The sequence below is a fragment of the Mobula birostris genome, chromosome 2 (assembly GCF_030028105.1).
Source record: "Mobula birostris isolate sMobBir1 chromosome 2, sMobBir1.hap1, whole genome shotgun sequence".
Lineage (NCBI taxonomy): Eukaryota > Metazoa > Chordata > Chondrichthyes > Myliobatiformes > Myliobatidae > Mobula > Mobula birostris.
This window is the reverse complement of record NC_092371.1, coordinates 73,816,388-73,833,397: the sequence shown is the minus strand read 5'-3', so window position 1 is coordinate 73,833,397 and position 17,010 is coordinate 73,816,388. Positions and strand designations below refer to the sequence as shown.

The following is a 17,010-nucleotide window of genomic DNA, read 5'->3' as shown; positions in this document are numbered from 1 at the left end:
TCAACTACTTTGCTGTTAAACAATTTCTAGTGTGGTAAAATTAAATATTATTCTCAATTTCTTTACCTTCCCCTCTAGATTCTGCACCTCTAGTAAGGCAAACGAGGTATTATCACTGAACTACTCAGTTGCAAAGCCTCACTGTGGAGACTCATTTAAATTCTCAAACCTTTTCAGAAGTAAAAATTGAAGTTGGTTAATTAGAAATGTTATTTTTTTCTTGTATTTTTATTCTAATTTTACTTTCCTATGCTTGCTTATTGTTTTTATATAATTACAAATGTACATTCAGTAGCCAACTTGATGAGGTACACCAAAGAACCCAGTGTGGCTTTCTGCTGCTGTAGCCCAACCACTTCAAGGTTCCATGTGTTATGTGATCAAAGATGCTCCTCTGTACACCACTGTTGTAACATATGGTTATTCGAGTTACTGTCACCTTCCTGTCAGCTTGAACCAGTTCGGCTATTCTCCTCTGACCTCCCTCATTAACAAGGCGTTTTCTTCCCCCACAGAACTGCCGCTCCCTGGATGCTTTTTGTTTTTCTACACAATTCTCTGTAAACTCTGCAGTCGGTTGTACGTGAAAACCCCAGAAGGTCGGCAGTTTTTGAGACTCTCAAACCACCCTGTCTGAGACCAACAATCATTCCAGTCAAAAATCACTTAGATCACATTTCCTCTCATTCTAATGTTTGTTCTGAATATCAGCTGAATTTCTTGACCACGCCTGCATGCCTTTATGCATTGAGCTGTGGCCACGATTGGTTGTTCAGGTATTTGCACGAACAAGGTGTACAGGTGTAAGTTTTAGTAAATTTTCACTAAATTCAGTAAATTTTAAGTAATTGTAGCACAGCTGATTCTGTATTTTCTAGAATCTTCTTAAGTTTTTCTGCAACAGTTATCATGCCACTTGAATTTAGCCATTTCACGATCACACCTTACCAATGGAATAGGTTTTATCTCTAATCTGAGTATGAGACAACCACTACTACTTCTTTTTGTCTCCTTTCTAAGTTTGTTCTTTTACTTGCTAAGTTTTATGCCCCATTCTTGACTTCTGAAGAACCTCTGGAACAATATTACCAGACCCTACAAATCTTAGTCCTGGGCACCCAGTTTAGGAACAATCTTAGGTGAAAGGTCAGGGTATATAAAAACAATGAAAAGATCCTTCCTAGACTGTGGTGATGACATGCTTATTGTTATAACTGCAGCGTTAGGCTACGAAGAATGAAACAAACAGTAGTCTTGCCAGATCTTACCCTTTTTTCCACTGGCACTTTGTTGTAATACCGAATGGAGTCTTTACCCAAGAAATCAAATTCAACCACGTATTCCTGACCATCAACCTCAGCGTGCAGGTTTATATGTTCCACTCGCAGAGAGCAACAACCTACTGTGTCTGCAGTCTCTCCTTCTTCCTTCTCATTACCAGCTCTCAAAGCTAGCTGCAATCAAAGAGGGGTGAAAATACAAACAGGAGATAATTAACTGAAAAGGACTAATGTTAAAGATGCCCCCTCCCCAAAACAGTGAAATGCCCGAAGAATAGTTCAGTGAAAACAACCATTTAAAAAGAAAGTAAGAAATCATCTAGCACAGGGGTTCCCAACCTTTTTTATGCTATGAACCAATACCAATTAAGCAAGGGGGCCATGGATCCTCTACTCTAGGTAAAGGCACAGTGAATTAAACTTTATTTCATATTGGTTACTCTGTACAGGGCTACAGTGTTATTTACTGGATCAAAACTAAAATTCTGAATTTCCCAACAATTGGGAACCCCTGATTTAGGAAGGACATGCCCTCTTCACATTACTACCATCAGGAGGGCATGCAGGAGCCTAATGACACATATTCAATGTTCTGCCCCTTTGCCATCAAATTTCTGATTGGTCCATGAACTCATGAACACTACCTCACTTCTAGCTCTTTTGCACATTTAAAAAAATATTTCTTGCTGTAATTTGTAACTTTTAAAAGTGTATTACACTATACTTCTGCTACAAACAAATTTCAAGACATCTGTATGTCAATGATAATAAATCTGATTCTGAGATTATACTAGCAATAGAAAAATACAAGGATGGGTCCAAAAGTGGAGGAAGTCAGTCAGTCAGTCTTCCTCCTGTCCTCCATCTCTGCCATCCAAGTCCATCTCCAACAGGGCCCACAGCACAGACAATATGGCTCTCACTCACCTTGTCAATAAAGTAAAGTGCAACAGCACGCTGTCGGACTTTCATTTCCTTTGACTTCCAGTCTTCCCTGTACTGTGCACGTATCTTGTCAACGTGTTTCTTCAACGTCCGCGCAGTCTCGTATTTCTGCCAATCCTTTTCACCCTATTCAAGTAGAAAGAGTATGAGTTTCCCCCCTCCAATGACTGAGATTTGGGATTATTGATCACAGGAAGTTCCTAAGTGAGGAACGTGGCACCAACAGAAATCATGGGGATAAAATAACCAAACTCTGACAAAGGGATTCAGCAGATCAAAAGATGAAAACTAATGGGGCTTACTGAAAGGACTGCATAATTGCATTAGAAGAATGGATAAAGCAGAAAGTTGAATCAATATCTCTGCTTTAAATCAGACACACGATTGGTTAAGTTCAATATTGTTACCAATTCTCATCTACAGTGATGCAACTGTAATACAGTGTGATAGTGATGTCAGGACAAAGGGTCTCGGCCCGAAACGTCGACTGTACTTCTTCCTAGAGATGCTGCCTGGCCTGCTGCATTCACCAGCAACTTTGATGTGTGTTGCTTGAATTTCCAGCATCTGCAGATTTCCTCGTGTTTGCATAATTATATCACATTTGTTTTCTCATTGCTGCTACCTCCCTCTAGTTCTCACAGCTGGATAATATTCACCCGGACAACTTTCAACAATCCAGTCACATGTAAAAAAAGGTAATTTCTATAGAATGTTGATCAGCATTAATATGGACATCGATACAGCAGATTAGCTACAGGTCACTGTCCACCAGTAAGCAGCTCTCTCAGCCTCAAAAAAAATCTCATTATACCTTAATTCTGGAGCTAGGGTTCAGCATGATATATTTGATAGAACCCTGGATGTTCTCTGTCCACGAGACCAGCCATGTCACTTTGTTGTCGTGGCGGACCTCTTTCCATTTTTGGCCTGGAGGTGGTTGTGGAATTTTTGAATCTCTGGAGACAACAGGGAAACGAGTCAGGAACATATTGCCAAAATTGTTCATCAGTCTCATTGTATGGTTGAAACGAAAAAAAAAAAACCCACAAATAATTTACTAAACTCTAGTCTTCAAGGGGTTCAATGGAAGATTATTGCATATGGTTATAATAGGCCAATAAATGTAGTAGCAGTTTAGTTTGTTCTGCCACTTCCAAGTTTTTTAAAAAAATATTTAATAGTAAAAGCAGATATCACCATTCATGTCAAGCAAATTTGTCTGACATTGCATTGTTTATGACTCTAATTTTCCATTGACCCATCATCTCAAACATGCTCTCACCAAGACTTTGGGATGGTGTCAAAGTCATCAGTTTTGGTTCATGAAGCAACATGCTTTTGCCACCACTTGAGGGAGCACTCTCCAAGATCCAGCAATGCAATATCTGGGGGTTTGCTCATACATAAGAGCATCAGCTGGCCAAAACACCTGCTTCCCGACCGGCAGCCGAATTAAATTGAGAGCCACTCACTTAGTATCCTATAAACTTTCTAATCTTGTGAGGTTTCAGAATCTGGTGCTGCTGGCATGGCAGCATTTTTGGCAAACCCTTAACACCATAATGGCTTTTGGTGAAGGAACACCCAAGTACCACCAGACAGAATTCCAAGAACTAGACCAAGTATTACAAAGTAAAACACTCACAGCCTTTGACAGCAACATGGAAACTCAATACTATTCTTATTAAATCTGTTAAATAATACATTCCCAAGTCAAAGTGGAAGGGCCAAGAAAGATAAAACAGTCACTTAATTCTGATATCATTATAGTCAGTGCGGAAGCATACATTCGGTAGCCACTTTAAGTGGCCTTCTGCTGCTTAACCCATTCAGTTTAAGGTTTGACATGTTGTGCTTTCATAGATGCTATTCTGCACATCACTGTTGTAACGTCATTCCCATTAGCTTGAACCAGTCTGGTCATTCTCCTCTGATCTCCCCCATTAACAATGTGTTTTCGCCCATGGAACTACCATTCACTGAATGTTTTTTTTGTGAAAATCTAGTGACTGCTGTTTGTAAAAAAAAATCACATTATCAGCAGTTTAGAGATACTCAAACCACCCTGTCTGGCACCAACAACCATTCCACAGTCAAAGACACTTTGATCACATTTCTTCCCCATTCTGCTGTTTGCTCTAACAACTGAAGCTCTTAACTATACATATTTTTATGCATTGAGTTGCGTTGCTGCCAAAGGATTGGTTGATTAGATATTTGCATTAACAACCTGGTGTAGGTGTACCAGTGTATCTAATAAAGTGGCCAATGAGTGTTGACTAAAGTATCCTTTAATTTGGGGAAATGATAATCTCTCCTGCAACTTTCCACAATCTAGGCCTCCTTTATGTACAAGGCACAAAGGTATCAATTTCATAAAATTCCAAGAATGTCCTAAGCCAATCTTCATTAAATGCAAGCAGTAGGAACCAAGTAAAAATTAACAGTAAGAACCCTTAGTAAATCCACACCTCCACTGAGCTACTCTAGATCTAGAGCTAACGAACAACTAAATACAGGCAGAGTGTTGCTCAAGATAAAAGAAGATTGCTCGGCACAACAAGTTAAAACTGTAATTCCGTATTAGTTTGCTCTGTGCAGGGCTATAGTATCATTTACTGGATCAATAGTGAAATTCTGAATTTCCAAGTTTGCTTGTTAATGATGCAGTGGCAAAACCCCGGGCTTCTTTGCAGATACTCACTTGCTACAGTTGATGATGATGTCCTGAGGCCTGATCCTTCTCTTCAGCATGCCCATCTTTGGGTGGTTCCCTCGGCCACGGAAGAGCCCTGGTGGCTCAATTCTGAAGTTTGCAATCCGCTCTTTATGGTTGTCCATTATACAGTATCCATATTCCTGTACAAGCTTCTCATTTTCTTCTTTTAATTTCTGGGATAGGTGGGGCAGTGAAGGAAAACTTAAATAAATCAGAAAAACACAACTCCTTCCAGTTTTTTTCTCCCCACAAGTCTAGCATCATACTTAAAATAGCAAAGCCTCAGAAATTACTGGCCACATAGTCCTAAGTTTCAGAAGTTCACCCTTGGCACAGTAGCACAACAGTTAGAGTGAAGCTGTTATAGTGCCAACAGCCTGGATTCAATTCTGTTGCCCAAAAGGAGCTTCTATGTTCTCCCTATACCTGTGAGAGTTACTGCCTGGTATTCCCAGTTTGCTCCCATATGTCAAGGATGTACAAGTTAATAGGTCACTTAGGTCAATAGGTCAATTAATAGATAATTGGGCAGTGCAGGCTTTTGACCTGTTACCGTGCAGTATCTCTGAATCTCTGTCTCCAAGTTCTCTTTCAGTGACTCCCAGGGATCACCGCTTTATCTCTTTATAGCTTCTAGCAAAAAGCCCTTCAAATAATATAAATACTACTAATTCTTTTTTTTGTTTTTCCTGCTGCCAAGTTGCAGTTTCATTTTAAAGTTAATCCCGCATTTAGGGGAAAATCTCAGAGAGGGGGTTCATTATTTGTATATGCCATTTGACTGTGATTCCCAAGCATGTGTTTGATTTTCTGGGGGTGGTGAAGGAAGAGTGAATGTGTGGGGGTAAATTAGTATGTGAGTGATTCAGAAGCATTAACTGGCAATCCAGGGACACGAGTTAAAATGCATTTAATTAAATAATGTACTATAATGTTCATAAAACTCTGGGATTTCCTTTGAGCTGAGGGTAGAAAGAGAATGGAAGAATGCAATCTGGTTGTATTACATTTGCTGTGTTAAGACAGAATAACAAAGATTTACACTCTACAGTATAGGCGACCCAGGTTCAATTCCCACAGCTGCCTGTAAGGAGTTTGTATGTTCTCCCTATGATTGAACCTGTTTCCTCCAGGTGCTGGTCATTGTAAATCGACCCATGATTAGGCTAGGTTTAAACTGGGGGATTGCTGGCGGTGTGGCTCGAAGGGCGTATTCCGCATTGTACTTCAATTAAAAAAACTATTAAGATCAACAATTAGCCTTATTTGTCTCATATATAGTATACTGAAATATAAAGTGAAATGCACTGTGTGTGTTAAATCAAATCAGTGAGGACTGTGCTGGACAGCCTGCAAGTGTTGCCATGCGTCTGGCGTCAATGTAGCTTGCCCACAAATCACTAACCCCATCCATACATCTTTGGAATGTGGGGGGAAACCCAGTGGTCATGGGGAGAACGTAGAAGCTCCTTACAGACAGTGGTGGGAACCGAACCTCAAACTTCTAGCTGGTGCACTACTGCTACTGCACCACCTACTTGATTCAGGGACATAAAACCAGATGGAACCATCTGTCACTGATTTTGAAAATGAATTTCAATAAAGCAGAACTGCTCCTTATCACCATTACAGAGTAGTACAAAGACAAAATCAGCAAGCCACTAACTGCAGTTACCCTCTTACACTATGCCTTTAACATCACTAGGCCCTCAGCATGGAACTTTCAAACATCGTATGAATGTCTGCATCACAATGACAATGGCTTAAGGAGAGGTCTTGTGAAGGCATTTTGGGAGATCACTGAAAGTTGACCATGCCAACAATGGACAAGATGCAGAATGAAGAACAATACCTTGGATGCACATACACTATCTTTTCAGTAGATTTATGTTGAAACACCATACTTATTAGAGCGTAGAGCTTAGGAGAATCAATGGCATCTTGCATCTACGGAACAGTTCTATTTCCATCTTTGATATCTCTACTTTTCCCTTTCAAGGTTCTTTTGAAGACCTTGACCTGGAGTTACACACTGACTATGTTTCTTTGTGGGAATGGGACCCACCGTCGGGGTTTCACGAATGGCTGTTATTCGCTTGCCTTCGGAGGACCGAGATTTCGTGCCACAGAGACGAGGGGGGAATCGGAGGTCAATGTCCGGGCAGGAGATCGGTATGTCATGGGAGAGGGAAGATCTAAGGGCTGTGTACCCAGAGACCTGAGATCTTTGGGCACAGAGCTCAGAAAAAGTGACGCAATGGACTTTTAACATCGTAAACCAGCAAGTTGCTTGTTATGTCTCCCCTCTCGCTGTGAAATGGAGACATCTCTTCCTCACTTATTGGGGGGGGGGGAAGAGAGGAGGAGGGGGGGAAGAGAGGAGGAGGGGGGGGAAGAGAGGAGGAGGGGGGGGGAAGAGAGGAGGAGGGGGGAGGGACACACACACACACACACAGTGGTATGTCGAATACTGGGCGAAACACAAAGTCTTTGCGGTAACTGGAAATCTGTGTTTTTGCTGTTGCTTTGCTCACGCTTAAGTGCTCGGTGGTGGGTGTCGATGCTTACTGCTGCTAACACGCAGGATGGAGGAAAGCTCGGGGGGTGGGGGTGGGGGGGGACTTTGGGGTCCTAACACTTAACTGTCATTCATTCTTTGGGGGCATTCCTCTGTTTTTTGTGGATGGTTGCAAAGAAAAAGCATTTCAGGATGTATATTGTATACATTTCACTGACATTTAAATGTACCTTGAAACAGTGTAGATTATTGTCACAATTTCTGTAACCAGAAAACAAGAGGGTAAGCATGGAAATGTGCCACATGGGACATTCACCAGAGTAAAATCACTGGTGAACCTCTCTCCCAGTACAAACCTGTTTCTCCTCTTTGGACATCTGCTTTCGAGCCTCTGACTGCGCCTTGAAATATTGGCTCATTTCTTCAAAGTTGCATTTGTTGAGATCCGTTATTGTCGCCTTCTCTTCTGGTTTCATTTCCTACAATAGAGTAAGACCTTAATTACTCAATCTGTAGCAGAGCCAAGGATGCAAGAAACTTTGGATCATACTGCAAACATCCTAATATAGGAATAAGTAGTTACTGGGTGTCTTTTTTATCAAATAGCATTCAACCATGGACGGAACCAACAAAGATGTTATAAGAAGTTCAAAGAGCAATATATTGACAATAACAAGCAAACTGAAGTGTTTTATGAAGATACTTTAGTCTAGAACTGAACAATCAGAAGGAACGAAAAGAAAATAAATCCTACAACTTTGCCAAATGCAAACTTCCGCAGTTTCAAGATGCTCAAGCAGCTTTGGAAGAGTTGTCATAAATCGAGCACACTCTTTAAGATAACCGTTTCTTCTACGTCTCGTCTCAATTAGAAACACCCATTCCTTCCCCTCCTCAACCGTAACCCTCGAATCTTCTTACCCAATCCTCTAAAAACTCATAATTGAAATAGCTTTTATTATTTCTATAGCTTTATCTAAATCTGCCCATTGTTTCAGAAGATGGGACGGCATGGTTACATAATGGTTAGCACAATGCTTTACTGTACAGGCGACCTGGGTTCAATTCCCACTGCTGTAAGGAATCCGTATGTTCTCCCCGTGACCGTGTGGGTTTCTTCCGGGTGCTCCGGTTTCCTCCCACAGTCCAAAGACGTACTGTTTGGTAGGTTAACTGGCCCTGTGATTAGGCCAGGGTTAAACTGGGGACTGGGTGGGCAGCGTGCCTGGAAGGACCTATTCCACGCTGTATCTCAATAAATAAGATGGGAAGAACAAATGACATATAATTATCCATAAAGAACAAAAAATATTTCAACTATGAAGTGGTCAGTTCTCAGCAGTACAGTATCTTGAACTAACAGGATTAAGCACCAATCCAGGCTTCCAGGTATGCTGCAAGGTCACTTTCCTATCTATTTAATTTTATTTTAGCCTCTACTCTAGCAGCAAAAGTTCCATGTGTTCCCTTTACCAAAAAAAAGCACACTGGCCCTTGATGAATGCTCGCTAAGTTGCTAGTTTAGGTGACAGAATGGCTCAGTTAGTAATGGCCTGAATTTAGTAGGCTATGAGTTTGAAGCCATTCTCAATATCCAGGCTGACAAACCAGTACAGTTCTGGGAAATTTGTGCATTGCTGTTGACATTATTCTGTTTGAGAGAAAAAGAAACAAGCCCCTGGAAATAATAACATGGAGCAGTAGATATGGTTTCACAATTAATTCACAATCTAGAAGTAGGCTATAAAACATACGAGATTCTGTAGGTGCTGGAAACCCAGAGTAACACATGCAAAATACTGGGGGATCTCAGCAGGCAAAGCAGCATCTATAGAAAGGAAAAAGAGTTGACGTTTTGGACTGGAAAGGAGGGTGGGGAAAGCCAGAATCAGGTGGTGGTGGTGGTGGTGGGAAGGGAGTACAAGCTGGAAGGTGTTAAGTGAAGTCAGAGCAGCAGAGGAAGCAGTGGGAGAGGGTCTCAGTGAAGTCCTGTCAAAGAGCAGACTGCTCTAGTCAACAAACTTACCTTTCTCCAGTCCTTGAAAAAATTCTTCCTAAAGATATCTTTCGTAGTGTACTCATGATCAAGCATTTTAGCAAAGAATGTTGCAACCTCTTCACTCTGAGGGCTCAACTTCATGGGCTTCCCTAAGCATTAAAAGATTGGAATTAGACATCACAAAAGCTAAGGTCAGCTGAGTACAAAGTTAATCAACAACCTCATCGACCTGTTCAATTACAGCTTAATTTATTGTCTTAAAGATACTATGAGCAAACTAATACTGGATTACAAGACCATAAGATATATGAACAGTATTAGGCTGTTTGGCCCATTGAGTCAGCACCCTTGGGATTGCTGCCTGTGCCACTTGTCAGTGAAGATAGGAATAGAATGAGGTGGCAGATAAATGTGTGGCTGAAGAATTGGAGCAGAGGGCAGGGATTCAGATATCTGGAAAATTGGGACCTCTTCTGGGACAGGTGTGACCTGTTCAAAAGGGATTGGTCTGCACTTGACTCCAAGGGGGACCAATATTCTTGTTGGCAGGTTTTGCTAGAGCAGTTGGGAATGGTTTAAACTAATATAGCAGGGGGATGGGAAACAGTATGATAGAGCTGAGGATGAGCCTGCAGGTTTACAAGTAGATGGCGGATGTAAGAGGAATGTAAGGAAGGACAAGCCAATGATTGGGTACAAATGCAGGCAGAGCAGAGAATTAAATTGTACCACACAGGTGAAGAATACAGGACTGAAGGTGTTGCACTTAAATGCACGTAGCATTTGGAATAAGATGGATGAACTTGTGGTACAATTAGAGACTGGTCATATGACGTTGTGGGCATCACTGAGTTGTGGCTGAAAGGCGGCCATAGTTGGGAATTTAACGACAAAGGATATAATTTGTATTGAAAGGACAGGCAGGAAGGTGTGGCTCTGTTGGTAAGAGATGGAGTTACAACTTTAGAAAAAGGTGACATACGGTCAGAGAATACTGAATTTTTCTGGGTGGAGCAAGGCACAGGATATCTATGTCCCACAGAAGAAGCAGTTCTCAAATGGCAGGGGTAGGCAAACGTGGCTGACAAGGGAAGTTAAGGACTGCGTAAAAGCCAAGGAAAGGGCATATAAGGTAGCAAAAGTGTGTGGGAAGTTGGATGATTGGGAAGCTTTTAAAATCCAAAAGGCACCTAAAAAGCTGTAAGAAGGGAGAAGATGAAATATGGTCATGAATGTCAGGGAGCAGGAGTGAGTACCATTGCTGTTACAAAGGAAAAAGTGCGAGGCAAACTGAAAGGTCTTAAGGTGGTTAAGTCACCTGGACCAGATGGACTACATCCCAGAGACCTGAGAGGCTGCCGAAGAGATAACGGATGCATTGCTCATGATCTTTCAAGAGACACGATTCTGGCATGGTTCCAGAGGAATGGAAGATTGCAAATGTCACTCCACTTTTTAAGGCAAAAGAAAGGAAATTAATAGGCCACTAACCTCAGTGGTTGGGAAAGAAATCTTGCCTGACAAATCTGTTAAGAGTTCTTTGAGGAAATAACAAAGAGAGTGGACAAAGAAGAGGTAGTGGATGCCATTTACTTGGATTTTCAGAAGGCATTTGATAAAGTGCCACACATGAGACTGCTTAACAAGGGAAAATCCTATAGTGTTCCAGGCAAGATTCTGGCATAGACAGAGGAATAGCTGATAGGTAGGAAGCAGCCAGTGGGAATAAAGGGGACCTTTTCTGGTTGACTGCTAGTGACTCGTGGCGTTCCTTAGGGGTCAGTATTGGGACCGCTACTTTTCACATTGTTTGCCAGTGATTTGGATAATGGAATTGATGGCGCTGTGACAAAGTTTGTGGATGATACGAAGATAGGTGAAGGGAAAGTAAGCAACAGAACTTAGACAAAGTGGAAGAATGGCAACAAAGTGGCAGATGAAGTACAGTATTGGGAACTGTATGATAATGCATTTTGGTAAAAGGAACTATAGTGCAGACTATTATCTAAATGGGGAGAAGGTTCAAATATCAGACGTGCAGGGGGACTTGGGAGTCCTCATGCAAGACTCCCAGAAAGTTAATTTACAGGTTGAGTCTGTGGTAAAGGCAGCGAATGCAATGCTGGCAGTTATTTCAATTGCAATAGAATATAAAAGCAAGGAGATAATGCTGAGGTTTTATGAGACACTGGTCAGGCGTATTGGAGTACAGTCAACAGTTTTGGGCCCCACATCTCAGAAAGGATGCACTGTCATTGGAGAAAGTCCAGTGGAGGTTCATGAGGATGATTCTGTGAATGAAGGGGTTAACATATGAGGAGCACTTGGCAGCTCTGGGCCTGTACTCACTGGAATTTAGAAAAAGTAGAATTTTTGTTTTAGCCAGACAGTGGTGAATCTGTGGAATGCTCTGCCACAGACTGGGGTGGAGGCCAAGCCTGTGTGTATATTTAAGACTGAAGTTGATAAGTTTCTTGATTGGTCAGGGCATCAAAGTATATGGTGAGAATGCAGGTGTATGGGGTCGTGTGGAATCTGGGATCATCCATGATGAAATGGCAGAGCAGACTTGGGCTGAATGGCCTATTTCTGCTCTTATGTCTTTTGGTCTTATAGAGACTACTCCACCATTTCATCATGGCTGATCCATTTCCCTCTCAGCATCAATCTCCTGTCTTCTCCCCATAATCCTTCAACCTCTGCTTTAAATATACACTATGACTGCCTCCACAGCCAATTGTAACATAGTACTTTAAGATGCCAAGCCATAGATCATCTGGAAGCAATCCTGTATACAAACTAGGAGGTCAGAAGCCAAGTCCATCTGAGTGACTGGATACGAAGGAATCATGATTAGAGAGGGGATACCATTCCTTCAACACTGATGTACAGCCTTTACACCACTGGAAACTCAGTTATGGAAGTCAGTGTTACTGGGTAGGGTTATATTACATAATGTACTCAGAGTGAACAAACCAGACTTGCATCAGAAACTCAGCCTCCATGCAACTAATCCTTTCAAAAGGATGTCAAGAGATGGATCAAATATTTCAATCCAATTGGTATCAAGCTCAGGCTAGCCATGAATGTAAAAAGGAAAAAAATCAGCAGGTGCACAAGCTCTAGAGAGCTCATAGACATCACTGTTTACATTTGCTCAGTGGAAGTTAATTAAATAGCAATGGAGCATTTTAAATTTTTGGGTTTGGCATCCTAATTGAATTATTTTAGGCTATCTATAACATTTTCGTTAACTATCAATCCCACAGTGTAGTCTTTAAAGCAGAATCTTTTTTTCTAACTAATGTCACTCCCAGGTTAATGATACAACAATAATTTTGTCCTTCCTGACAAGAACCAAAGCAGATGGTAGCTGATGCTCTGGGTTTTAAAGAAGAGTTTTTCTATCCCTTATTCATGGCCACTCAAAGAACAAAATTACAATGAGTGGGCAAAGCTGGAAGGGAAGTGTTAATTAAGTTCTTCAATAAATCCAGTCACTTTCAATCCCATTGCTAATAGCTTACGCTAAACAGTAAACATAGTACTGGTACTGAACAGCAACACAGTGAATTCAAATCCCAGAAAGGAAGTAAATTGGTTAGGCTGTAGACTAAAAGACATTGAATTCTTTTCTTTCTTCCCCCTCCTTCTCTCAGAAGTGACTAAGCCCACCTTTACCATAGTAAGTGCTGCCATAGCAATTATTGCTGGCTGTATGTAATGGGCAAATCAAACAAAATAGATGAATGACAGGGAGATTTGTACGTGTTTTGTTTTGACATATTATTCATCCTCCAGAATGAACTTGCACAACCAATTCAGTTCCCATCCTCATGACCCCCATTTCCAATCAGTGTAGACTTCTAATATTTTGCTTTATTTAGCCACTGTTCTCTACTGACATAATTAGCCTTTCTACTAATCCCAGTTGCTCCCAACAAATCAACCATTTACACACTTCAAATGTGGCCATCACCGGTAATTATCCATCTTTAATTACACTGAGTTGAGGGGCTAGTTACAGCTGACCACTTTGGTGTCATTATAGTTATAACCTATATGTCATACTGGTAAGGACAATATTTCTTTATCTGAAGAATATTCCAAATATTAATTGAATTTAAACTCCTTGGCTGAAGAGATAGATTCAACCTCAAGTCAAAATTAACAGCTCGTGCTTCCAGATTCTAATTCCATCACTTAACTACTGTATTATAGTACCTATCACCCAAATTGAACCTACAACTGAAAGCCATTTCTTTGATGACTCCCTCTTTTGCTAGTCCTTGTCTATTTACTATACCACAACCGTGATAAGCCAGACAATTAGATTGTACTGTTATTTCTACCAATCCTTCATACACCTTGGTAACTCCCATCCAAAACAAAATCTGACATTTTCAACTTCAGCAGCATTTTATGGAAGGCAACTTCCAATTTCAAAATCATGATCCATCAGTTGTACAGCAATCGTCCTCCCAGTCCCTCCCTTACCTGGAATTTTCTTCCGGTGACCACCTCTCTATTTTAATTACATTAATGCTTTCTCTGCAGAAAGCAACTGGGTAACAAATCCAATGATGGTTTAAGACGTCTAAATTAAACAGACAGGTTTATACTACATAAAAATTACCACTCCCTTACTTGAAAACCCTCCCTTCAGACATGAGAACAATTGCACATCTAGGCTCAGTACATTTTAAAGATTACTGGAGAAACAGAAAGGGGAAAGGAAAGAGATCCCACTCATAATTTGATTATTAAATGACTTAGAAGCAGAGTATTATTGAACACCTGTTTCCCACAGATAAACGACAATCATTCTGCCAACAGATAGGGCTGATTCAGTCTCAAAGCAAGCAACTCCCACACTCCCTGCTATTTAGCCAATGACTCAATAAAAACTGAGCCTTTGCATCGAGATACTGAAAAACAATTAGTTAAAATTAGCATATTGGGAACAAAGACTGTTAGGAGGTGAGGACAGAATGCGAGCAGCTGCTGATACAGTCTGTGCTTCCTATACCGGATGCTCAACATTCAATTCCTCAGCTTGCAACACAACTAAATACCACTTAATGCCCAGGTGCATCATGCAGACCTGAATTAAGTTACAACTGTCCACCTTCCACCTGGGTATAATTTCTGCAAAAACAAACACCCTGGCCATTTTGAGGAAAAAAAAGAACCAACACATTTAAAAACAACTGAACACTTAGAACTTGTGCTTCTCACAGACAAATTTTCTCTATTTTAAATACAGGTTGCATGGCCTGAAATTTCACGTGCTTCTAGTATTTATTTCAGTCACCACAGCAATTAAGCAGGAAAACAAAAATCACAATTATGAAATTCTCAATCCGGTAAGAAAATTTTGCTTGGTCAGAAAGGCAGGTTATTTGCAAGATTAGCTTTTCTTCTTTTTCTCCCCCCTCTAGAAAACCATAATTATTACTTACAGTAATGAAATAAGATGACAAGTTGTCTGTATCCTATGTGCCACATTTACTCTACTACAGGAGATTGGTTGTCTGCCAGAGCTACCAATTATAGCTGGTGTAGGCTGAATGACCCTCAACATAAAAAGCCACTTTGAAACAAGGTTGTGGTTTTATAAGATGATAATATGAGCAGAACAGCATCCATGTCACACTGTCTCCCAACAGGACGAATATTGAAAATCTTTAAAAATTGATGGGTATCAGTTCTACATGTCACTAATGACATCAGGCAATTCCACTTAGAATAGCAAACTGCTGGGGATATGGGCACCACATCAGAACATCTGGAGCCACAAGTGGTGATGGCACTGAACATACGAGGTCCTTCTCAAATTAAAAAAAATATTGGTTTTAACTGAATTGATCAACACTGCAGGATAGCAGTGATATCAACTGTGAAGGGAGGTGACCAAATCTACACACAAACAACAACTATTTTGCCAGCATCACCTGCACCCAAAATCTAGGGCAGTCACAACTCAATATACCATGAATCACAGTGAAGGTCCAGCCCAGTTTGTAAATGTCTGACTTGTGTGTAACCTGTATAGACATGGACGAGCATTTGGTGAGATGGACTTGCTGACTGCCGGGGGCTGCAGGCATCTGAGACTCAGTTTGCAGCTGCATTTTCAACTAACAAACTATTCTGGTCATTAGCAGCTCACAGGATTGAAACCCTGCCATGAACTCTGAACAATATGTACCACCTTCTAACAGCATATCTTTGTTGTAATTGTATCTACATTGAAACACAGTGATAAAGTTCCATGTATTCAACTCCTGATTTTGCTTTTCTCAGCCACCCCTCTGCTATTTTCAATGGAGTACTGGAAACATTAGTATACTTATTTTTGCTCTCTTACCATCATAATAGAATTTAACATCATCTGGGAGTGGAATGTAGGGCGGAGCAAACACTGGGCCCTTGTGTTCCAAAAATTTCCATTTCACACCATCCGTATAACGTTCTTCTTCCCACCTGCACAAAATAAAATATACTTGAGATTGTCTAGAATTTAACTATACTACTGCCATGACAAAACCATCAATTCACTTCCTCATCTAAAGTCTCATTAAATGTTAGGCAGGCTGTAAACTGCTTGATATTTTCAAGTACCTTGCATGAATCCCCTGAAAATCATCTAGAAGCAGCAACTATAATATCTGGGGCCAGGTTCTCCTTAGTATGCATAGTGAGTGCTGAGGTGCAAAGGTTGTTCCAAGCAAGCTAATCTGCACTCATCCACACCCTACACAGTACCAGCCAAGCAACACACACGAAATGCTGGAGGAATTCAGCAGGTTAGGCAGCATCTACAGAAGGGAATAATTTCCAGCATCTGCAGAATATCTTGTGTTCATGACCAGCTAAGCAAGTGGTAGCTCTCTTCCTCAAACCAACTTGTCTCTAGTTCACTAATTCCCTACCCATTTCTCCATGATCCGCTATGGGTTCAATTCTCATCGCTGTCTAAAAGGAGTTTGCACGTACTCCTTGTGACCGCATGGGTGTTCTCCCACATTCCAAAAACATACGGGTTAAAGATAAAGTATGTAAGCATGCCATGTTGATGCAGGAAGCATAGTGACACTAGTGGTCTATATAGCATAATCCAAATGTGACAAATGAAGCTAATGTCTCTGCTCCAGAATGAAATGGTTCTATTGAATTTCACATTCAGCTGGGCTTTCAAACAGCTGTGAACGTGCCTCTCCCTTTCCTTAGGTATTTGAAAAAGGTCTCACATTGTTTCAATTTTCTTTAAACTTCCTTGAGGAAGTTTCAGATATACTTTTTTCAATTAATATGACTAAAATGCATGAAGCAACATAACTGAAATTCTGAATAATTCCCTAATTCAAGTCTAAAGAATTCTCAATTACATAGTGCACAAAGAGACAAATTGGCAGCCACTAGAACCCAGCCCCAGTTTTAATCCGCTGTGTGGTCAAAGACCAATTTCACAATAAGTGACAACCTACTGCTGTTAGATGGATTCATAAACAGAACAGCACAGCACAGACCCTTTGAACCATGA

The 17,010-nt window shown here is 40.8% G+C and overlaps 1 protein-coding gene and 1 non-coding gene across 3 annotated transcripts in view; both read right to left on the bottom strand.

Annotated features, from left to right (window-relative positions):
• LOC140187551 (DNA topoisomerase 1-like) overlaps positions 1-17,010 on the bottom strand; it is a 76,025-nt gene that overhangs the window by 14,943 nt on the left and 44,072 nt on the right. For both annotated transcript variants that reach the window (XM_072242956.1, XM_072242949.1), the window contains exons 9-15: positions 15,835-15,950; positions 9,492-9,613; positions 7,822-7,944; positions 4,933-5,120; positions 3,040-3,184; positions 2,208-2,351; positions 1,269-1,454 (exon numbers count right to left, since the gene is read on the bottom strand). In XM_072242956.1, the coding sequence (XP_072099057.1) occupies positions 1,269-1,454; positions 2,208-2,351; positions 3,040-3,184; positions 4,933-5,120; positions 7,822-7,944; positions 9,492-9,613; positions 15,835-15,950 (1,024 nt within the window). The remainder of the gene's footprint in view (positions 1-1,268; positions 1,455-2,207; positions 2,352-3,039; positions 3,185-4,932; positions 5,121-7,821; positions 7,945-9,491; positions 9,614-15,834; positions 15,951-17,010) is intronic.
• LOC140194339 (small nucleolar RNA SNORA26) lies at positions 12,801-12,919 on the bottom strand. The gene has a single exon (XR_011885187.1). It is a non-coding gene; the product is annotated as a small nucleolar RNA SNORA26 (small nucleolar RNA).